The sequence below is a fragment of the Artemia franciscana genome, chromosome 13 (genome assembly GCF_032884065.1).
Source record: "Artemia franciscana chromosome 13, ASM3288406v1, whole genome shotgun sequence".
Lineage (NCBI taxonomy): Eukaryota > Metazoa > Arthropoda > Branchiopoda > Anostraca > Artemiidae > Artemia > Artemia franciscana.
The window spans coordinates 34,675,911-34,701,048 of NC_088875.1; the positions used below are offsets into that span (position 1 = coordinate 34,675,911).

General features: G+C 34.3%; 1 protein-coding gene, 1 long non-coding RNA gene and 1 other non-coding gene across 3 annotated transcripts in view; all 3 read left to right on the forward strand.

The window, feature by feature from the left end:
- The window catches only part of LOC136034306 (tyrosine-protein phosphatase Lar-like), a gene marked incomplete in the record, with an annotated part of 449,438 nt that overhangs the window by 38,435 nt on the left and 385,865 nt on the right, over positions 1 to 25,138 (forward strand). The window contains 1 exon segment of the mRNA XM_065715442.1: positions 12,465 to 12,540. Coding sequence (XP_065571514.1) covers positions 12,465 to 12,540 — 76 coding nt within the window.
- LOC136035130 (U11 spliceosomal RNA) lies at positions 4,945 to 5,071 on the forward strand. The gene has a single exon (XR_010619348.1). It is a non-coding gene; the product is annotated as a U11 spliceosomal RNA (small nuclear RNA).
- Positions 4,961 to 8,645, forward strand: LOC136034854 (uncharacterized). The gene is made up of 2 exons (XR_010619255.1): positions 4,961 to 6,932; positions 7,150 to 8,645. It is a non-coding gene; the product is annotated as an uncharacterized LOC136034854 (long non-coding RNA).

A 25,138-nucleotide genomic window follows, 5' to 3' on the forward strand; every position in this document is an offset into this window, starting at 1 on the left:
GAGTTTATATTTGTGTTTCCAACTGCATCTAGAAGTTTTATTTCATTTAGCCTAACTTTATGTTTCCTAGTTTTGTTGTGTAGGCGGTGGGGTCGACTGATAAAACGTCGAACAAGGGTTTGTCTTGGTGTAAAAACAGGACTAAAAGCTCTTCCCAAAAGCTTTAAGCTATCAAGTCCATTGGAAATGTATAACGTAAAGCTATTCTACCAAAACGATTCAATGAAGTAGATAAATGTTTAACTCTTTAGTCTTCCCTACCGCTTCACTATCGAGTCTCACATAAGTAGTGTTTGCTTTATACTTTTTGATGGGCCCAATCACCCGTTTATGTTGTTTTGTGTCGTATTATTGCCATGTAATCGTAGCGCATAATACTGTTAAATTTGAAAATAATTGCACGTCGGAAGTGGTCTAAAAATGGTCGGCGAGTCATGAAAATAAGTCGGCGAGTTGAGGAAAACGTAAGGAATGGAAGTTTCCCTTATTACAGAAAATTCGCTTTAGGAGTAAGATTCTGCTTTTAATTCAGTGTTTTTTTTTTGTGGATTAGGGACTTTCTTCATAGCTAAACCAATTTATGCTCAAGATAAAAGATAAGCTCTGTTTCGTCGAGGTTTTTGTTGGGCTCCATCTGCTTCAGATAGAATGAAGGAAGTTAGACATTTCGTTGAAATGATGTTGTTGACTGATGAAGACCGATCCTGATCTTGCCATGTGTCTTGTTCGCCCAGACGGTGTCTGTTTTATTCATTTTGCATTATTAACACAAAGAAATAGTTGGATGATGTTTATTTTGACTTGTGGAGAATTTTCTATTGAAATCAAGAGTTATATTTGATCTCTAAGATGTTATGCACTGGGTCATTTGTGCACACCGAAAGCCAGAACAGAGGCACAGGTATACAGACAAAAAATGGTTTTTCTGAGGTTTTTTTTAAGTAAAAAGCAGATAATATAGCATTCTAAGAGTAATAATCGGACATGTTTTGAAATTATATCTTTTCGGGTCATTTCCCTATCCTGCGTACTTTGAGAGTTGCTCTCTCTCGGAAATCATGTGCATCAGGTGGCACATGCCAAGCGTGGCGTGGCTTTTGGAGACTGTACCAAGCGTGGCGGAACTCTGCGAAGCACAACGGAGCTGTACGGCACACTCGGTTTTCTGAAATGTAAACCAGGCGGCGAGAAGTCAGCGTTCCCTTACTGTACTTATCTGTGTAGAGAAGTAAAAGTAGGATCTTAGAATCTACTCACTGTTCTATCTCCATGGGAAATAATGGGTATGTGGATTGAGAAACCATAGGCTAAAATAAAATTTCACATGAACTTTCACATTAACGATTGTTCAAGGGAAATAGTGACTGAATTGTAAAGACCATGCCCATATCCGTCCCATCATATGTTTTTTCCCTAATCATTTGTCTAATTTCGGTTTGTTCTGTAATATTACTAGTATACACTTCTTTTTTGTTTTGTTCATATTCAAGAAAGTAGGATTTAGTGTTTTTTTTTCACAATCAAGGTCGATCTCAGCTTCAGTTTAGTTTGTTATTTTTTTTTTATTTCTATGTCACTTGGTATTTACCAAGTGACATATAGCGATCGCAAATTCTGTCGGTCTGTCTGTCTGTCGGTTCTGGTTTTGCTAGTTTAGGCAATTCCAGATAAGCTAGGACGATGAAATTTGGCAGACGTATCAGGGACCAGGCCAGATTAAATTAGAAATAGTCGTTTTCCCGATTTGACCATCTGGGGGGAGTGGGGGGACGGTAAACTCGGAAAATTAGAAAAAATGAGGTATTTTCAACTTACGAACGGGTGATCAGATCTTAATGAAATTTGATATTTAGAAGGATATCGCGTCTCAGAGCTCTTATTTTAAATCCCGACTGGATCCGGTGACAGTAGGGGGAGTTAGATTCAGAAAAATTAGAAAAAGTGAGGCATTTGTAACTTACGAATGAGTGATCATCTCTTAATGAAATTTGGTATTTCGAAGGATCTTGTGCCTCAGAGCTCTTATTTTAAATCCCGACCAGATCGGTGACATTGGGGGGAGTTGAAGGGGGAAACCGAAAATCTTGGAAAACGAGAAAATTTAGGTTTCTTTATCTTACAAATGGGTGATAGGAACTTAATGAAACTTGGTATATAGAAAGATATCTTAGATGCTCCATTTTCAATTCGAATTGGATCCGGGGACATAAGGGGGGGGGGGAAGAGAAATCTTGGAAACCGGAAATCTTGGAAAACACTTAGAGCGGAGAAATCGGGATGAAACTTGATGGGAAGAATAAGCACAAGTTCTAGATACGTGATTCACATAATTGGAAGGGATTCGCTCTCTTTGGGGGTTTTGGGGGGATTTATAACTTACGAATGGGTGATCGGTCTTAATGAAATTTGATATTTAGGAGGACCTCGTGTCTGAGAGCTCTTATTTTAAATCCCAACCATATCTGGTGATATTGGGGGAGTTGGAGGGGGAAACAGGAAATCTTGGAAAACGCGTAGAGTGGAAAAATCGGGATGAAACTTGGTGGGAAAAATAAGCACAAGTCCCTAGGTACGTGATTGACAAAACTGGACTGAATCCGCTCTCTTTGCGGGAGTTGGGTTGGGTGTTAATTCGGAAAAATAGAAAAATTGAGGTATTTTAACTTATGAACGGGTGACTGGATCTAAATGAAATTTGATATTTAGAAAGAAGTCGTGTTTCAGAACTCTTATTCTAAATCCCGACCAGATCTGGTGACATTTGGGGGAGTTGGAGAGGGAAACCAGAAATCTTGGAAAACGTTTAGAGTGGAGAGATCGGGATAAAACTTGGTTGGTAGAATAAGCAAATATCGTAGATACGTGATTGACGTAACCGGACTGGATCTGCTCTCTTTGGGGGACTTAGGGGGGTCCAGTGCTTTGGCGAGTTCGGTGCTTATGGACGTGCTAGGACGTTGAAATTTGATAGGTGTGTCAGGGACCTGCACAAACTGACTCGATAAAGTCTTTTTCCCTGATTCGACTATCTGGGCGGCTGAAGGGAGAGGAAAAATTAGAAAAAAATGAGGTATTTTAACTTACGAGTGGGTGATCGGATCTTAATGAATTTTGATATTTAGAAGGAACTCGTGTCTCAGGGCTCTTATTTTAAATCCCGACCGGCATTAAGCCTCTGATTTTCCTTTTAAATCAATCTATTGATTCTTAGAATTTTGCTAGAGCTCATGTCATATGAGCTCTTAGCTCTTCCGACTTCGTCAGAAGTACCCTATGAGCTCATAGCTCTTGTTTTTCTTGTTTTATTATTGAAAGGGTTTAAACTATAATCCGAATCGATCTTAACTTTTTTTTTAATAAGTAGCAGTGTAAACCCTAATTTTCTTATGTAAATTTGTCAACAATATTCATGGTTTACTACATCCTTTGTAAAACAGGTTTGCCACAAATCAGGAAATATAAAAATCAAGATCATCAAGGACTAATATATTAAACAGTATTATAAATTTGCTCTGCAGAACTATTTTTAGATTGATAATCTTACGATAGACTTTTTATAAATGGTAAAATTTACAGAAATTTTTCGTAAATGATATAAATTCTCTCTGGAAGTTGATAAATTCGTTAAATAACTATATTTTGAGCATTTTTGCAAGTTTATGTTACAGCCGTAACATCATACAAAAGTAACAAGATATTACTGAAAACGGAGCAAAGATTGACGAGGAACAGCTTTTTTACAATACTTTTTGGTACTTGTGTATTATAGCGACCACACTGTTGTTCGTTGTCTGTTGCAAAATTGGTTTTTCTGTGTTCACTCGAAGATAACTAGGATAGCCCGAGTGAGATAAACTACTATGGAGCTATATTTTAATTAGATATTTAATATATAGATTTGGTTAGGTATTTAACGTAATCTGTTGGGCGCGGCCTGCTTTCCATAATTCTCTATTGAAGTTTCCGTAATTTTGTTATTAAATTTTTATATTTTCATCATATTTAGGTATCACTTCTTGGGCACTTCTTCCACAAGTATCTTTTTTTAAGATTCTGTAAAAAATTCTTTTTTTTTTTAGAAATTTTTTCTGAGTTTCTTCAGAATCCGGGAATTATTTTATAAAGATATTTTTCTCTTATTTTATTGCTCATGAACCTGTATAACCATTTTTTTTAAACGATCATTAGGAATTTTTACTTAAAAAAAGAATTAAATTGCCACGGAAAGTTTATCAAATTTAGCAACTATCTATGCCAAGTTCAAATGCTATCACTTTGCACTCTCCGTAATTTTTATGATATTTGTTTTGCTGTTTCTTTATGGAATTCCTGTTTTTTTTTTTGTTTTTTTTTTTGGGGGGGGGGAATCATGATAAAACTGTTGATGTTACAAACAAATATGATTACTTTTTTTCTGGTTCAGAGAAAACATCAATGAAATATTCATAAACGGCAAATTTGTTTAAGTAAAAAAAGGTACAGAAAAAGTCATTTATATAAAAACTGTGGGTTGTGGAAAGCTCCGGTTTAATCTGCATTGCACCGTAAAAAGTTCCATTAGAATCTCTTTTTGTATCAAGAGATTGTATCAAGTAATCAAGAGATTGAATCTCTTTTATTGGGCTCTGCAATAAATTTGGTTGTGTTCTACAGTCTTTATGTCGAATATTAGGACTGTTTGAAAAATATCTCTGGCTACGCCACTGTATCGCATCCCAATTCTGGATAAATTTTCTTCCCTTCTGTAGTTTCTTATTTTTTGGACAGCCCAACTCATTCTTTTGGCTGTTTCATTTATTGAATAAAATTCTGGATGGTATATCTAAATGTACAGATAGTAAAACCTAGTCATTATTAAAAGGGAAACGTTTTATTTTCAGTATCTACTCTGTTAAACTTCTTTATTCTCTTTATTATAAATTAGGACAACATTTTAAAAATTATTAAAAGGGTAGTTGCCGGATTTGGCACGTTAGCGAGAGCGATGCTTCCGCTAATGGGGTATGGAAATCAAGACATACCCACTACATAATTTTTGAACCGGGACAGCTGGTTATACGCTGGCGTCCCACACTTTCTGTCACTCGTCTCCTTAATGGAGGCTTTAACACTTAAATCGGTGGCTGTAGCCAAAGCATGCTTTGTGATAAGTCATTTTTAAATTCATTGTTAAACAATTGATGAAGGTAATATGGGAATTGCTGGGTATAACAACAAAATTTGGGGTGCACTCTTTTTGTTTTGAATTATTTATGTGGCAAATTTAGGTTTCTTTTTTTTTTTACTTGTAGAAAAATAATCATTCCCTAATTACCTGTTTTTCAAATACACTATCCCCCTTGCATACAGACTTAGTGTTAGGGCGGTAATAGAGGATTTTCCTAGAGGGGAGGGAGGTTGTTATGACAAAAGATCATTTTCAATCCGATTTTTTTCAAGGAGTGGTGTCTTCAGTCATGCCCAATGTGGCTGTGCGAATAAAACTGGGTTTTATTTGACGTTCGAGTGTGGAATACTGATAGATGTAAGAAGCACCATTATTGGGTGGGATGTTAAAAAATTAGACAGCTGTCAAAAACACATAAAAGCATAATAGGCATACTCTATGGAAAAAGGTAGAATCGAAAAAAAAAGTTATTTATGTGTAAGGTTTCGGGAGGAACGAAAGGGGAGGGATGTACGAACTGGAGCCACCTGGCATTTTACTACAGTTTGCTTATCCGAGGAAGACTGTACTCGCTTCCAGCTTTGAAGCTTTTGAACCTTCTTTAATTTAAGAAGGCTACAAAGTTAGCAATTTACTTTTATTTAGTATCTCCTTTAGATAACTATGTGAGGAAGAAAGTTTGTATTTAAGATGTGGCGATTCAGATAGGTCCGTGAAGCGCAGAATGTACGTAAGGGGAATGCCCTATGCCCACTTAGAATTTCAATATTCTCACCAATATGACCTTAGTTTCATGTATATTTTAATCATTCATTTGTTTTGTTTTTTCGAAGTTACCCCCCTTTCCCCCGATAAAGCTCTAATATACGTGCCTGATTCAGCATGTTCGATGAATACGCTGAATCGACCTGACTTATCTGGCATTTATTTTGCAATTATTGGCCTTTACTCTTTTAACGATACAAGACTAAGATTTTTCTTTTTCATCATCATTAGCCAAATTTAATCTTAAAAATTAAATTGAATTTATGCCCAAAAGTTCTTAAAATATTTATTTAGTTTTAGTGCTTTGCACATCTTTTTGCTTCACAAGATAGGCTATCTATAGGTTTATGATTCATTATTATAATTTTTTTAAATGCATGAGATCTTCTTTGTATTAACTGGTTTTTTATCTGTATTTTTTTTATTTAAATTTGATTAGTATCTCCTTTACGTAACTTTAGTAGTAGACTATGTGAGGAAGAGTTTGTATTTGAGATATGACGATTCAGAGAGGTTTTTGTAGCGCAAAATATATGTAGGGGATTTGATAATTTGCCCTCCTTAGAATTTTAAGATTCCTATCATATGCAGGGAATTTGATAATTTGACAAATAACCTGCAGTATTTCATGGGCTTAATATAAAATGTATTATAAAAATAAGTTGTCTGTGTGTGGATCTGTGGATCTGTGGATCAGGTGACGATCCACAAAAAAGGTAAAAAACTAAAAACTAAAAAAAAAAACTGAAAAAACTAAAAAAAGGCAAAAACTACAAAAAAAACTAAAAACTAATAAAAAAAATAAAAAAGCTAAAAAACTAAAAAAACTAAAAAAACTAAAAACTAAAAAAAAAACTTAAAAAAAGGAAAAAACTGAAAAATAGAAGAGAAAAAGAAAACTAATAAAATTAAGAATAAAATAAAAAAAAATAAAAAAGATAAAAACTAAAAAAAAAAGTAAAAAGAAAAAACGAAAAAAACTAAAAAAGCTAAAAAAAAGGTAAAAACCAATAAAAAACTAAAAAGAAAAAAAGGAAAAAAAAACTAAAAAAACTAAAAACTAAAAAAAAAACTTAAAAAAAGGAAAAAACTGAAAAATAGAAGAGAAAAAGAAAACTAATAAAATTAAGAATAAAAATAAAAAAAAAATAAAAAAGATAAAAACTAAAAAAAAAGTAAAAAGAAAAAACGAAAAAAACTAAAAAAGCTAAAAAAAGGTAAAAACCAATAAAAAACTAAAAAGAAAAAAAGGAAAAAAACTAAAAAAAATTTTCATCTAAAAAACTAAAAAAAAACTAAAAAAGGTAAAAACTAAAAGAACTAAAAAAGAAAAAAAACTAAAAAAAGGAAAAAAACTGAAAAATAAAGGAGAAACAATCTAAATAAATGACGACACTCAAAGAGAAAGCGACCGGGACAAAAGGAATGTTCGATTAGCAATCAAGAAAGCACCGGGACACAGGGAGTATAAATGACGACGACCGGGACACAGGGACATAACTACAAAGGGGACGCCGGGGTGCACAGGGGGATATATAAATGAATAAAATTAAGAATAAAATAAAAAAAATAAAAAAGATAAAAACTAAAAAAAAAAGTAAAAAGAAAAAACGAAAAAAACTAAAAAAGCTAAAAAAAAGGTAAAAACCAATAAAAAACTAAAAAGAAAAAAAGGAAAAAAAAACTAAAAAAACTAAAAACTAAAAAAAAAACTTAAAAAAAAGGAAAAAACTGAAAAATAGAAGAGAAAAAGAAAACTTAAAAAAAAGGAAAAAACTGAAAAATAGAAGAGAAAAAGAAAACTAATAAAATTAAGAATAAAAATAAAAAAAATAAAAAAGATAAAAACTAAAAAAAAAGTAAAAAGAAAAAACTAAAAAAGCTAAAAAAAAGGTAAAAACCAATAAAAAACTAAAAAGAAAAAAAGGAAAAAAACTAAAAAAAAATTTCATCTAAAAAACTAAAAAAAACTAAAAAAGGTAAAAACTAAAAGAACTAAAAAAGAAAAAAAACTAAAAAAAGGAAAAAAACTGAAAAATAAAGGAGAAACAATCTAAATAAATGACGACACTCAAAGAGAAAGCAACCGGGACAAAAGGAATGTTCGATTAGCAATCAACAAAGCACCGGGACACAGGGAGTATAAAAGACGACGACCGGGACACAGGGACATAACTACAAAGGGGACGCCGGGGTGCACAGGGGGATATATAAATGAATAAAATTAAGAATAAAATAAAAAAAATAAAAAAGATAAAAACTAAAAAAAAAAGTAAAAAGAAAAAACGAAAAAAACTAAAAAAGCTAAAAAAAAGGTAAAAACCAATAAAAAACTAAAAAGAAAAAAAGGAAAAAAAAACTAAAAAAACTAAAAACTAAAAAAAAAACTTAAAAAAAAGGAAAAAACTGAAAAATAGAAGAGAAAAAGAAAACTTAAAAAAAAGGAAAAAACTGAAAAATAGAAGAGAAAAAGAAAACTAATAAAATTAAGAATAAAAATAAAAAAAATAAAAAAGATAAAAACTAAAAAAAAAGTAAAAAGAAAAAACTAAAAAAGCTAAAAAAAAGGTAAAAACCAATAAAAAACTAAAAAGAAAAAAAGGAAAAAAACTAAAAAAAAATTTCATCTAAAAAACTAAAAAAAACTAAAAAAGGTAAAAACTAAAAGAACTAAAAAAGAAAAAAAACTAAAAAAAGGAAAAAAACTGAAAAATAAAGGAGAAACAATCTAAATAAATGACGACACTCAAAGAGAAAGCGACCGGGACAAAAGGAATGTTCGATTAGCAATCAACAAAGCACCGGGACACAGGGAGTATAAATGACGACGACCGGGACACAGGGACATAACTACAAAGGGGACGCCGGGGTGCACAGGGGGATATATAAATGACGATGGCGACTCAGGGAATGGTCAATTCACAGGTGGGACATAGGGACACAACTACAATGGCGCGTAACTAATATGGCGCGTAACGACTTACGCGCGCGGGGGGGCTTGGGGGGGGGGGCGCGAAGCGCCCCCACCAACTAGGTGTTGGGGTGGCGCGAAGCGCCACCCCAACAGCTAGTGTATTATAAAAATAACGAGACAGTTATACAGGTGGGGGAGGGGGAGCACTTCGAATCCATAACTCTCAAAATATCATGATATATGCGATTTTTGCCTTAATTGTCCATATTTTTCACATTCTGCTTTTCTTTACGCCTCACTCCTATAATAAATTCCTTGATACAGGAATGCAAAATTGTCGCTGAAAATAGTGGCAAAAATGAGAAACAAAAATTGAGAATACATTTTTGTAAAATGGGTTAATATGTAATTAACTAATAGCGCGGAGGAAACTGTGCCAAACGTGTCAGAAACTGTGACAATCATGGAAGAATTGTGCAGCACCCGTGGAGTTCCGAGACGCATACCAGGGGGTGGAAAGTGGGGGCCCCCTTGGATTGCTTTGTGTATGGGGCATAGAGGTCATTTTCTTTAATTTACTTATTAAGTTTGGAATTAAAGACTTTTTATTGTTTTTAGATTTTCAGACAAGATGATTGTGTCAACCATGAGGCTGTTAGTTAATAAAATATTTATTAAATATAATTTAAATATAAATATTTATTAATAAAATAGTTAATAAATATTTTATCATTTCATCATACCTCTGGGATAAACGTAGCGGATTTGCTTGTCAATGTTTCACAAAACTTTGTCAAATAGCTAATCTTTTTTTATTGTATCTTAAACCTTTCATTAGAGCTTCTTATAATTGGTCATTTTCCTCTCATACTCCTAACTCCTGGAGCTTTCCTTTTCCGCGCAGGGAAGTGGGGATTCAAATTTTCTCTGTTATATGTCTAGAAAGCTAGTCATCAGCTTGCTTTCGTTACGGTCACTTCTAATCAAGAAGTCTTTGGAAATTACTTCTGTTTTACACCTGTTTTGTACGAATTCGAACATAAGATTTCTATGTACCATTAATGTTAACATTGCCTGTGATGTAACATGAGCTGTTATATTCCGTATACGGATTGATAATTGTTGATGTATTAAGATCACTTAGGACAAACGCCTTGCACTCTAAGATAGATTGTCACATTCACTTCTAGTGAAGCCTCGAATTAGGATAACAAAATTGATTGATTTGGACAAAGGATTCCTGTGCGTTGAATAAATTTTAGATGTTATGTGACGCTCTTAAATTGGAATCATCTCGTGGAAGTCCGCTTTGAATGTCCAATTTGACCACCCAAGATTTTCTCTGTTATATATTGCTTTGTTTTGAATTGGGATATAACGTTTCTCTGTACCAAACATTAGGTCTAGTATTTGTTGGTACATTTTGAGGCACTGCACGGTTATTTATCGCGAACTTGTAACGTTTATGAAGAGGTTTTACGTCCTCGTTTTTTGAATATCTCACGTAAAACTAGGAATTAAAGGCAAAATATTGATCTAATTTTCTTTTTTTTATGTGGAGTTGGAACTGGGTTTTTATCGATAACAAATTAAGCTGTTTGGCAGTCGTATATCGAGTAAGACTATAGATATCTATTCGGGCGTAATAATACTGTCTTAAGCTCATAAAAGAGAAAATTCTCGATGAAAGATTAGTTCTGAGGATTTCTGCTGAAATAGGTAGAAATTTATGAAAGTAAATTCGCCCAGGCGGATAGAAATTGACAAGATTTCGTCTTAAGAGATGAAGGGCGGGGACAAAGTCGGAGATTTGGAGGATTCGATTGACCATGCTTACATAGATTGAAATCATTGAGGTGTTCTATCGTGTTATAGCTTCGAGGTGATGAAGACATTCCGTTCCCAGAAGCTTAAATGAACAGTTGCTTGATACCTTGTGAATGTTTCTTTCTCTGACAGATCATTATCATAAATATGTTCAGTGAAATTTGATCCTAGGAATGGCATAAGCTTTCTTAGTCTTGTGTATGATGATAATCGTGTGCCAAAGACATTCTGTTTTCAGAAACTCAGTGGACTAGTTGCATCTGGTATATTAAAAAAGGATCTTTTTTTTCTGTGAAGGTCATGAATATCAACATGGGAATATGTACTAATATGTCAATATGTACTAAAATAAGAGCAAGCACTCAGTTGAAACGATATATACTCCTACTCTGTAAATGATTATAGTGCCAAAAGGTGATTAATATATATATATCAAGACATCGGTGTTTGTGTCAGCTTTTGATTCATCGGGACTAGTGTTCTATTTTTTTTTTTAAAGCATATCAGCATGACTTGAAATGTTTTGTTTTATTCCACTAAATTCAGTTGGATATCAAACAGACTTATTAGAAGGATTTCAATTTGTGTTTGGATTTGCACAATCCTGAATTGGATACATTTAGATAGCCTTTATCCAAGTAGTTGGAAATATTTGATGGTGGTGACACTCAATTTTGATGAGCAGTATAAGGAACTCCGGCAGATTTTCTAACTTGCTCAATGTTTTACCACAGGTTTATTGACATCAATCTTAAATAGTGTCACTCTGAAACAGGTTTTGATTACCAAAAAGTTAGAAAAATTGAAGACAAGCTTAAATTGAACGTTAGCTGAAATATTTGAAGAAAGTTCTGAAAAGCAATCCAAGTATTTAATCGATTCAATCCCGGGATTAAAAGTTAGGGTACTATATTCGTGTCCATCAAATCCCAGATATACACTAAATCTAGACAATACGCCGTTACTTAATACAGAAGTCTATTTAAAACAGATAAATCATCAGCAAGTTTATTGCTTGCGTTTCATGTTTCTAGAAAGCAGTGAAGTTTATGATATTCCATCTGCTACTACCGTTATAGGCCTAATTTATTGACTTACAAAAATTTCGGTGTTTAGTAGACCATACTTAATCCAAAGAACCAGCATCCAACACTTTCCCTGTCTTGAATGTTCGTCTAATAGGTTGAAAAGTGTAGCTCATATCCTTTTCATCGGGATCATTCCCAAGTGTGCTTTATAACGTTGTAGGTAACGTTATCTAAATGTAGAATATCTGACAATCTTGTCGCATTCGTTAAATTAGATATTCGCCATCAACCGATTTGGATATTCGTCAAGCTTGCATAGTAGTGTAGTCTATATTCTATTCAACAGAATCATTGTGAACTCAGCTTCACAACGGTGGATATCAAGTTGTCTAAGGTTAGAAAATGCGTTGAGATTGCTGCATCCATAATTAACAAATGCTCTTTATCAACCACCTTGGATATTCGTCCATCTTCCGTAATCGTGTATCATCCTAAAACTAGTAATTTTCATTGTTTGCCTTTCATTACTGTGGAATTAGATGAAGGCATCATATTCTCTCAGGTAAAAATACCTCTCTGGTAGAATTTAATCAAGGGAGAGTGCTAAGAAAATCGTGGAATTTTCCATGACTCTAGGTGTAATAGGACAGAAGAGTGACAAATAAGCATTTCTTTCCTAATCAGTGATATTGGTTTGATTACCAAACTTATTGGCCTTTCAAGGTAGTATTCGAGGTCTTTTTTTATTTGTTTTTCTCGTTAGGTATTCAATATGAAGACAAGTATTGGTGCAATTGTTGCCGTTCTGATCAGCTTGTTCGTCTTTGTCAACGCGGATGGTAAGTGAATTCTTTTTTTGACCATGCTTTGAGGGTGTGTCACGAAACCTATGCTTCTAGAAAAATATATTGATTGATCACTCCCTAAATGAATTCCGATCATGTAAGGCTAGAGGGACATTCAAAGGGCTCCTGATAAACGCCATTTAAAACTTGGGTAAATTGCTGTATTTTTCCACGCTTGGAAATTTTGTATTTCTACACATCAATGAATTTCTCTCTAGAGGAAGCCTGCAAGCGACTTAGAACTCAAAGTGAAACGAACCTTTTTGGAATTTTATTTCGGCATTTTTTTCTTTGGGGCATTTTATTGTGCTGTTTTTTTTTCTTTGTGCCGGGTTCCGTGTATAGTTTTGCCTATGAACTTTTGAGAAAACTGTTTGACTGCACAGAAACCATTTTTCTGAACAAATAATCATCGCAGCAGTTTTTTAGAGCAGAATGGTTTAGCCTAGTCACCATTGGTCACGTCGTCACCAGTATATATATATATATATATATATATATATATATATATATATATATATATATATATATATATATATATATATATATATATATATATATATATATATATATATATATATATATATGTGTGTGTGTGTTATATTTTGTCATGACCTACTCAGCTGTTCAAGCTCAGACTACATTCCGTGCTAAAGCCGGTTTCGAGCTATTCACCATCTATAATTATAGTGTCGCTGGCAAATCTAAAGGTCGTATCTGATATTTTCGTGCTTTTACGTTAATTGCAAAATACATTTGCTAAACTGTTCTTAAAAGGAGGGTCAGCAGGGCTGTGCAGTAATAAAGATGAAGATGTGATTGAACATTCCTAGCCCTGGTGATCCTCCCTAAGCCCCTTTTTGTGTTTATCTGAAAAATGTGAATATGTCAGATACGACCTTTAAGCACGACAGTGAACATAACCCCTACTGTTTCGATTGGTAAAACCAAGGGGATCTACTGCATGTCTCCTTTTATGTTTACCCCTGCTCCAAATACAATATTTATAAACTACAGTTGCGCCAAATTTGTTTGTATCAGGGAATGTGTTCTGATTTTTGATAGTCGTTCTATTCATGTTCAAACGTTTCAGGCTTGATTTGTTTTAGTTTTAAAATTGTTTCGCTGTAATCAAATCTTTTTTTTTTACATAAAATACGATCAATTGTTGTTATTTTAACTGATCCTTGTATGAATCTTAGAATTTTTAGTTACTAATAAGAAGCTCTTAGCGGTGAGAATATCGTTTTTCAGTTTACATTTAGTTCCAAGAGACACAAACACTGCCACTCCTAAAGGGTGACAAAGTCATTATAATACAGTACAAAAAGAAAGAAAATAAATACTGTGATGTACTTGTGCTCCATGACACCTTTTTTTGAGATTTTTTCATGAGTGTCTTAACAACGTATTAGACCAGCGTTTCCCAAAGTGTGCGTTGGGAACTGGCAACGGGTCGTAGAAAAATTTTGCCGGCTTGCAAAAAAAAGTAAAAACACGCAAAAAATTTTGCATATTCGTTTTTAGGAAAATTTGGAAGAATGACAAGGAAAAGATCAGTGATTATAACATTTCCTTTTGTGTTATAATCCACGGCGGCTTAAAAAGATTCTAAAACGTTCGTTTGAACTAACGAAGCTTTTTATTTCTTTAAAAACGAAAAAACGGAGCTTTGTTATTTCTGAAGAAACACCTGCCATCTAAAAAAGATGTTTTTTCTCTTTAAGGGTAGATTCTACGATTTTGAGCGGTTAATAACAATAGCTGACTTGGGCTACAAATTTGCTACATTTAGTGAAATGAATTTAAATTTCAGAGCTTAAGTTTAGATTTTTTTAAGTACATGTATCAGAAAAGTCTCTGCGATGAATAAAAAACGTACCAGAAAAGTCCCTGCAACGAAAAAAAAGATTGTTTCGGAACATCGACTTTCAAAAGGAATTTTAAACCTTTTCAAACATTACGTAAATTTATTGAAACCCATGCAAATTATGATGGAAGGGATTTCAAGCTCGAAATGCTGTCAATTTCTATTCAAGCTTAAAAACGGTTTTACCGATTGCTTTCCGGATATTTTTTTTTAAAATAATCTGTTGATTAAAGATCCGTTTTTTTGTAAAAATTGAAAAAGGAAGAAATGTTTCGGAGATACGCACCCCCAAATCAAATAAATGTTCTGATTGTATGTCTTCGCTCTTAGGGGTGAAAAAAACTGTTACCCCGTTCTCAAACTCGTATGTTAGCATCCCATCATAGTTTTCAGATTAGCTATTGGCTGATAAAGACTTACCGACACTCAAGATTATGTCTAGGAGATAGTTTGGACAGCTTAAAGCTCGATGTGATTGCTTATTATTTAAGGAAGTCCTAAGATTCAAAACATGAAAGGGAATTATATAGAAAGAAAAAACAGAGATTGGAATTAACTTACAAAATCCGAAGATTTCAATTGTAGACAAAAATTTCAAGAAAGTAAAGACGTTTATTTTTGCACCAAGTCACTCCTTTAATACCGAGTCTTGATTTAACTTTTTTCTTTATACTGAGCCAGCAGTTGCATAAATTCCTTGAAATTAAGGGGGGGGGGTTGTATTTTGAAAATATTGGAGCGGTTCATTTTGTTTTGTTTTTTTCAATGAAAGGGCCTAAAATATCCATTTTTCAATGAAATACCGAAAAAGAGGGGTTTCGAAAATCTAGAGCAAGAAGGACAAAAATGGGAGGGGGGGGGGGCAAATTTTCGCCTTGCCCTCTTTCCTCAGCAATTGACACCAATGTGGGTCAGAGTTTTACTCGTTTTTGTACCAAGTCGCGCTGTAGCTTGTTTTTGGACCAACATAAGAACTTTCGACACTGAATGAGCATTAAATTAAAAAAAACATGTTTTTTCAACTAAAAGTAAGGAGCAAGATTAAAACTTAAACCTTACAGAAATTATTGCGTATATGAGGGGGTTCGTTCTTCGTCAATATATTCGCTCTTTACGCTAAAGTTCGAATTTTTTTCTAATTCTTTAAGAATGACCCCTGGAATCACAAAGACCGTTTAATTAGAATAAATAGCTCTTTTGAAAGTACCAAAAAAAACTTAGCGTAAAGAGCGATGTATTGACGAGGGGGCGAACCCTCTCATATACCTAAAAATTTTTGTTCGTGTTAAGTTTTAATTTTGCTCCTTACTTTTAGTTGAAAAAACTTTTTTTATTTAATTTCTGATCGGTTTTTAAATATTGCTGGGAAAACCGGCGCTCCCTTCATGGAAAATTCCATGAAGGAAAATTCCCCCTTCAAGGAATTTCTCCTTCATGGAAAATTCATGGAAGATTCTCACACGTAACCCCCGACCCCCCCCCCCCACCAGAAAAAATCCTCCTGAAAACTTCTGTATATTTCCCAATAACCAATACTATATGTAAACAATGAGCTAAGTTCATAACTTTTACCCTTCCCCTGGAGACTGTGGGGGATTAAGTCATCCTCAAAGACATAGTTATTAGATTAACATAGTTCAAAGACATAGTTATTAGACCGATCAAAGTTTTGATCGGGTCACTTTGGGTAAAAATGAGCGTGGGAGAAGGCCTAGTTGCCCTCCAATTTATGGTCACTTAAAAAGGGAACTAGAACTTTTACTTTCCGTTCGAATGAGCCCTCCGGCGATATTCTAGGACCTCTGGGTCAATACAATCACCCACGGGAGAAAAGACAACAACAAATAAACGCGCAACTGTGATCTTTCATCTGTCAAAAAAAACAACAAAAAAAAAACACACTTTTGCAGATATGAGCTTGAAACGTGGGAGAACCCTCTACCGGAGGGTTCTCTGATCCACTGAATATGATGGTGTGATACATTAAGATTCTGTGAATTTTAGGGGGTGTTTCCCTTTTTTTGAAAATAAGCTAAATTTTCTCAGACTCGTAGCTTTTGACTGGTAAAACTAAAATTGACGAAACTTATATTTAAAACCGCCATAAAAATCCGATTCTTTTGTATGTATCTATTGGTATAAAAAATCCGTTTTTAAGAGTTTCAGCTACTGTTGAGCCGGGATGGATAGTGGAATGGATAGATCTAAATGTGATCCGATGCCATGAGGGGTTAACGACTCACGACACGTCATTAATAAGGCCGGTTTGTGTGCAACAACGCCTATTATGTGGGAACTGTATAGCCAGGGATCTTTGTAGCTTAGGCTTGGCTTGGTGACTGTGTGTAGTCGTATTAACATCATCAGGGCTGATCTGTTTCTATTATATTTTGTCTCAAAGATGGAACCTTGGATCAGGCAGGTATACAGGAAAGTTGGCTGTGTCAAAATATTGAGGATTTTATAGTTTGCTGATTCCTTTTATGTTTCTTTTGAATTTGTACCCTCCTCCCCTAAAATTCCTCCCCTCCCCACCGTATTGTATTCCAACGTATGTGCCTGCTTCAGTTGATGCTACCGATCCAGATCCATCAACACAATAGAAAACACAAGATCTGAGAATATTGTATCCTAATTTTGTTATATCCATCGGAGACTGGTCTCGGGATTGTCGGCAAGGGAAATCAAACGTGAACTTTCCTCCCAGGGAAAGAAACCATTTGGAGAAAACTCATTAGAAAATCATAAAACATCCTCTCTTGAGTTTTATCATGTTTTGGCGACTTGTCAATACTGAGTATATTTCTAAAGAGGTGTTTTTCAATGCCATTGGGGCTGTATCGGATTTTAGTGAAAACGTTGTGGTATTTATGGTGTATGTTCACGTGCTAGTTTTGTATGATACTTTTCTACGTAAGACAACAATTTTCTATCTTTTGGTAGCGGAGATTCAATTTTATCCATTTACCGAATTACTCTTCTTGTAATTTGCTTTGTATCCTTTTTTACATTGAAAAATACGTCAAAAATCGGGGGAAAAGGAGAATTATCTTATTTTCTAAACACAGTTTAGATCATCTAAGAAGAAGTCCAAGTAAATCAGAACTCTGGTTCGATGAATGAATGCAACTGAGACTAATAAATCCAATGTTCAAGTCCCTTGCGCTTTTCCTGCATGTTGCAGCCATGAACTTGTCGCAAAATCACATATTTAAGAGGAGACATAAACCTGAAGACAGGGGAGTAAGAACATCCAAAATCAGAACATATTAGGTAAAGGGACTAATATCCACCAGTGAGAATTAGGAGGTACTAAATTGTATCTGTGACATGATATCACTCATGTTCACAAAAAGCAATCCTTTCTAAGATTCCACGGATGTAAATATAAGAGACGGAAATGGAAGTCAAGGGTAAAGTCCCCTCCCACGGAACTAAATTATGGAGGTAACTAACTAGAAGTTATAATATATTCCTCAAGGCCGTATTCAGAATTTTGTTCGGGGGCTATTTTTTAGGGGAGGTGGTTACAAAAAAATGCTTAAAAAGCGCATAGAAAATTTGTTCATATGCATTTTTGTTATGTTTTACGAGTCGGACAAAAATTTCGAGAGGGTTAAAATATCCTAACCCCCATGGATATGGGCGTAATATTGTCTTTTGGGTTTTACCATATCTTAATACTGATGTGGCTACACAGACATGCGTATATCTGTCCTTTTATTAGAATAGGTACGAGATCTTCTGGAATGACATTTGCCTCTCTTTTTATGTCCTGTTCTTATGGTCACGATTTTTTTATGTCACTATACTACGGCTATACTTTAGTCGGCTGAAGATAAACACTTCATTATGAAAAAAATGTCACCACACAATTTGCGAGCTGTGTTGTGAATTTTTCTAACTTCCTATGGATGTATCTCTTTAGCTATTCCTCGAATTCCTACATAAAAAGCCATTGTTCTAACCCCAGATGGCATACCCATCGGGTATTATTCTGTACATATTTGATTACGATACTTGATTTTAATTAAAAGAGTTATCGGAAGAAATTCTTTAATTTTAGTAGTATATAACCAGAGCTGTTCCTAGGGGAGCATCTTCCCTAGTCGCCGCAAGTGGGGGGATGCTGCAGCTTGGGGACTACTTACATTGATCAATTCTTTTCACTATAGATCAGCTTTTTTTTGCTTATATTTGAGTCGGAAAAGGGGTGCTGTAATTACTTTTTCCCCTTATACCACCTACCGTATACTGAAATTAGTATTATGGTAGGCCTACTATTTTCCCACTTCTGGGTTTGTTTTTACTTTATGATTTTGACCTAAAATATAGCTTACCAAGTCTTTTTTGAAGTAAATGTAGCCTTTTAAGATTGTGCTTCTTAAGTTAAAATATCTAAAAGGAAAATAGACTATATTTAGCCGTTCAAAGAAACTAAAGTTGTTTTTTAAAAACTTCGAGTAACCGTAAGCAAGAAAGCAAAGCTTGAACATTGTTTTTCTTATTATTAAAAGTTGGTATCATTACCTTGCGACTTCATTACCTTATACAAAAATTATCGAACAAAGAGAGTTGATGCTCTAACCTGGTTGGTCACTTTGTGTCTAGCACCTTCCCTAACATTTTCGCCTCTAAGATTATAGGAATTCATGATTAAATTAGTCCGGTTTGCCGCCTGGTTAACAGAATCGAAGTTTTGTACTAAGAGAGTAGGAGCTTTTCCTGTTGTATACAGTTACTTTAAGATTCATACATTTAAGGCCTTTCGACACCATAAAAACTGTTTAGCGAGCCTCAGCGTCGGCTGACCGTCTCAACGACAAAGGGCCCGTTAAAAAAAATCTCCTAGAACCAGAGGGAACTGCCATAGCTGCCAAATTACTGAAGTGATATTTCATTAATTTTTTTTTTATTGATTTGGGATCTTTGTACTTGTGTATTAGACGAGAAACACTCGAGGAGTGAAGTTTTGTTAATGCTAGTGAAATAAAACGAAATATGATGAAAATATATTTATTTATTAGCATAATTGTAAAAACTACAACTTACAATTATGTGCCCAGAACACAGAAATGTCCTTAAGAATCGCGTCGAAGTAAGTTATGTCTTCTGCCTTTACTGCCGCCTGTACTGTGTGCTCTGCTAAGGTGCTGCTCCACTTCCAAAGATGTTGCTTATCGTAAGAGTACAAAGGCATGGTGTGTCCATTTACGCACTGTTTTGTTTCGGGCAACAACCCCTTATCCTGGAAAAAAGTATAATTGCCTGTTCTTCGGTCTTTGGCATGCCCAAATCTTAATTGGAACATCTATGGTGAGACACTATATTCTAACACTATGCATTGCAATCCAACCGGTTATTGTCCTATCTGATCTTCACGATCCAAATTCTCGAGTGTTTCCCGTATAATACATAAGTAACTGGATCTTGAATGTGTCAACAGTTCGAAAATCTAACGTGAGGCTAGTTTAGAATAAAGAAAGATATAAGCTCGTACTAATTTATAGGCAAAGGGCTGTCTATTGAATGTACTTACAGCATAAATAATGCGTCCCATGTGTCGGCAAGGTTTTCATTCAATGCGGGTAGCACCACAGGGAAATCCCTAAGCTGTCAAATTGCTCAAATGATATTTCCTTTAAGTTGATTTTCAACGCTTTATTAGCATGTATGCTAGAAAATGTTTAGCTTCAGCTCTTTCATGAACTTTAAAAAGAAAATCCTGCTTTGTTTAATCGAAAAAAACAAAGTTCACACTTTCTTATGATGTATTTTTCATTAAATTTGAACATCTCTAGCTTCGGTACAAAACGAGACAAGTTAAATTTCTTTTCTAATATGTCCGGGAAAGTAGATGTCGGCTTTCAGCTTCTGTCATTCATTCAGTTCTCTTATTAAAGCTCCACAAGTTATGGCAAGACTGCCCAATCGATTCGAAATAGCTTGCACGTTCTAATAGTTTTAAATAGTTTAGTTCTACTAGTTTTAATAGTTCTAACTAGTTAAATAGTTCTAAATAGTTTTCAATTCTACAAGTTTATTACGGACAAGATAGGGTGATTCTGTAAGTCACATCACCTTAATACACAAATCAGGCATTTGTTTACACATTCTATTCATACATATGATTAACATGCACTTTTTTTTTGAAAGGCTTTCAATTGTCAAAAAAGAGAGGGTATATGACCCTATTTTATAATATTTAATATTGTTTACTGCTAATATTAATATAGATATTAACTATAAATGTTAATGTCAATATAGACATTAACTATAAGTAATATAACTATAATAATATAAATTTCGTTATCTGTCAAAAATTAATGAACTGATGCTCCAAATTAGGACTTTGTTTTTGAAAATACACATGTCTAAATAAAAGATTTTCCATAAAATTAAATTTATTTGAAGTATTTTGTTAAAAGTATACTGCTAAACAGGGCTGTATGCAGGGATTTCTTCTTTTTTTTGGGGGGGGGGGTTACAAAAGTTTTTTTTTGGAGTGAGGGTTAACAAAAGACTTCAAAAAACACATAAAAAATTTGTTTATATTCTCTTTGCTACATTTTCGAGAGTCGGACAATTTTTTTTTAGGGGGAGGGGATCCAAACCCTCTCCCCCCTTAGATACGGCCTTGCTATTGAAGTCTTTTATAGAAAGAAGTCCATGACGTAACACTGTTTCCAAATGTTCGGGTCTGTTTTAGTTGGTTGCTTTCCGTTTAAAATAAAGCCTATATTAGCCTGCCTTTTAAAAAAAGCGGCATTTAAGATAATGCTTCTTAAATAAGGACCTGGTGAAAAGGAAAGTAGGCTATATTTTGTAATTGCAAGAAGCTAACTGTTTTGTTAAAAACGTTTTATTCATGAAGCATAGTCGTCTGCATATGAATTTTATTTATTCAAGATGGTCTTTCTTTAACCGTAACCTAGAAAAAAGAATTAAATCCCCGGGAAAGTAATAAAAGGTTCGTGGCTGGGTTTTAGGCATTCATTTAGATCTAGTCCCATGAAAAGATAGTTCTTAGGACAATTGGATAGTGACAATTTTACTTTTGTTTTATTTTCTGTGTTCAGGACTAATGTGGAGGTACGGTATCATATGTGCCTCCTAAATTTTAATAGTCCTCTTATCGCTCAAGAGCTTGGAAATAGTGCTTCCATGTTGCAGCTTTTCAAGCGAGTGTAAGGTTTTTAACGTAAGGGTTTTCATTTTGTACAATTGAAGAGCCAAAGTGGCTAGTTTGTCATCAGTGTTAAGATGTGGATTTCGTTTTTCTGGTTACTTTAATTCCATTTTATTCGTCTAAGGAATGTTATTAACCTTTTAAAGAAAGAATTCTAACAGACACGTTTGTTTGTTTACATAGCTTTATTCTTTACATCTAATATGGGGGGGTGAACTTGGCCCCTATTAATTTCTTTCGAATTGTTAGATTGTTTCCATAATCTTCAATTAATTTGCCTCTTTTCATGTCTACCTCCATTTACTCGTCGCTGTCTTATCATTTCATCGAATGGGAAGGGGGCGGATACCTTCAAAAGCTACCTTTCTGAACGAAATGGTAGGGAATGTCATTTCCACTTATTTTTATGATTTTTGGATTACATGGTCTAGCCTAAAATCTGAAATTTTAACAATTATTTTCCGAAAGTTTTGCCGCAATTTAAACTCCCTCCTCCTACAACTTCAATGCGTTTTAGCTTGAGTATCCTCTGTAATTCAATTTTATTTCTATTGAATGGTTTTTGCGGGGTTTTGCCCATTTATTCGTTCTATTTGATTACAAATTTGTTGTCAAAGGAAGAAAAATAACTTTATATTCAGAGACTCTATTTATTATTTTTTTTTGGGGGGGGGGGCAGTTATTTCCCCCCTTGGTACGGGCGAGATTGCAGACATGGTCCTGGTACGTGCACTATAATGTATTTTCTGGAATAAATTGGTTAAAACTGGGAAAATTGGGAATTGTACTGGCTTCACTTGACATTTTGAAGAAGTCTATATTTCATTACATCCCAGTATATTAAGGATACTACAACCCTTTCATTGTATCTCCCTTAGCTCATTAAGTAATGACATCCCTGATTATTCTGTGAATGAAAGGAAAACATTATGTTTAAATTTTTAACCGCTGAAATTTCTTTTGATCGTTGAGAACGTTTGGGGGGAGGAGGGGTTGGAAGGCCTAATCCTACCTTCCTATTTTCTCATGGGACCCTTGTGTTATAAAAGCTGTTCTAAATACTAAATTATAAAGGTATATTTTTCTAATTGCTTTTACAATGGTTTGTTTTGATTAAAAAATAGATAAATAATAATATAAGATAAGATATATTCATCACGAAACACACATACAATATTACATTTTACTATTCCCCCAAAGGCTCTTTGGCCTGTAATCTTATTTTATCTTATCTCACCTCCGAAATTTTTGCCCGACTCTCAAAAATGTAACAAAAAAGAATATAAACAAATTTTTTAATCCCGTATATAGTTTTTTAATCCTCGTATATAGCCTACTTTGCTTCAAGCGAATTTTTGTGTATTGGTTGCAACCTTATGCCTTTTTTTTGTCCAAATAGCTCACATTAAAGTATAAATTACACGCAAATAAGTGTAATCTCCTCAGCTTATTCTTTGGCTATCAACCTCGCCCCAAACTAAATTTCTGGGTACGTCTCTGACGGAAAATATAGCTTTAAATATTTCCGTGAGGAATGATGCCACAGAAATGGTTTATGGTAAACCTTTTAAGACCATTTTTAGATGTTTTTAGGGCTGGCAATGAGCAGAAATTGCCAGACGGACTTAAAAAGTAAATTATTCTTTGGGTTTGCTTTTAATTTTCTACGGGCTATGAGTGCATCTGGAAAAAAAGGAAAAATGTATCTGCTTTTGAGATAAGCTACAGGGGTTAACAATTTCAAGTTTATTGAATTGAAGTTCATCCCAGATTAAACCAATGTTGTAGCCTCGACTCCATTTCTAGGGGGATATATCTTTCGAACAATTTCTCTTTATATTGTGACCTGCTCCCCTAAGACCTCATTTGCTTCACAGTTATAGACGCGCGCATTCAATCATTTGGGGGGTAGAGTAAGTTTCAAGGTGTGATGATCGCAAAACAGTTGTTTTAAATTTATGGATTAATGGATTTATTAGTGTTTTCCCCTTAGTTTCGTCAGGAGGGTTATCAGAAAAAAGGTGGAAGGGGAGGGGGTCTTCAATCCCGTCCATCGGTTGTACGCAGGTATTACTTGTACTTGAGACCAGGTATTGGCTCTTCAGTCCAACTTGGCGCCAGAGATTTGCTGGGTCATATTCAACCAATGTCTTTAGTCTTGTGAGAGGGGACAGATGATTAAAATCCAGAATATGTCCCCTTTATCTCTATATTTCGGAACCCCCATGAGAGCCTTCAAGTCCCTAACCGTTGCATACCAGGATTTAATCCAACATTGGCGTTTCTTTCAGTTGGTAGGAGGCTCAAATTCAAGAGACTGACAGGTCAATTACTGTTTTATACAGTAATTGACCTCGTTAATAGGTTAATTGACCTCGTTACAGTACCTCGTTAATTGACCTCGTTACAGTAATTGACCTCGTTAATAGTTATCGTTGACCTCGATAACAAATTATCTCATTCTTTTGGTCCTGACAATGGTTGACAATGAAAAATTTCGTTCCAAATATAATTTATACAGACTTTGCAGTAATAAAAATAATATTAATTTATTTGTAACCCACTGTATAAACAGAAGAAGTGGAGCAATACAAGAAAAAAGTCAGATAAAAGAATAAATAAATACTTTCTACGACAAAACCATAAAAACTATGAACAATACTACGGTTTGTATATCACCTAAGCAAAAATAATAATAATACAAAAAAAAAATAACAAAAGTCGTATATCTTACATATATTGAGAACTAAACATTGGACATAACTCTGATGGATAAAAACTGGAGTGGTCGCATACGTTGAATAAAGTCTAGCTAGAGCAGTGGTTCCCAACCGATTTTGGGCCATGCATCACCTGGGTGTTTCTAAAATCCTGAGTCCCCCTTGTAATATTTAAATTTTGTTAATCAAAATTTTACGTGTATTCACCTGCAGAAGTTTCATTACATTGGTCTCTTTTTTGGATTATCCTTTAGACATGTTTTATACTAATGAAAAATAGTGTCTAAATACAACACTTTTTATATAACGTATAGCGTCATTGCGATATACTATCACCTATCGTTTTTCTCTTTAAATGCTTTTGAATGTGACTTCATTCACATGAAGCACCTTTTTTTTCCAAAATTAAGACTCTAAAGTATAGTCAGCCGAAGGGTGCACATCCTGCCCGTGGCCCACCAAAATGTTCCCCTGTCTCACCGGTGGGGATTGCACCCCGCGTTTGGAACCACGTAGGTGAAGCCGTTTGGCTCACTCGAAATAAAATTTTACTAATGCTGAGATTTCTCTAGCGCCAATTTAAGCAAACCAGAATTTTTATAAAAATTTCCAGCCAATTAAGCAGTTCTTTGAAAAATCTATTTGGCTCAAATAAGTGCTTGCTCAAATCACTATTAGTTAAATCTCATTGTAAATGCACCTTTACAACCGGAATGTCGATCAGGATTTGGAACAATTTTAGCAACGCATCGTCCGGTAGGTATGTTGCTTTATACTGCGGGCTTCAGTACCATTCCAAAAACAATTCGCAAT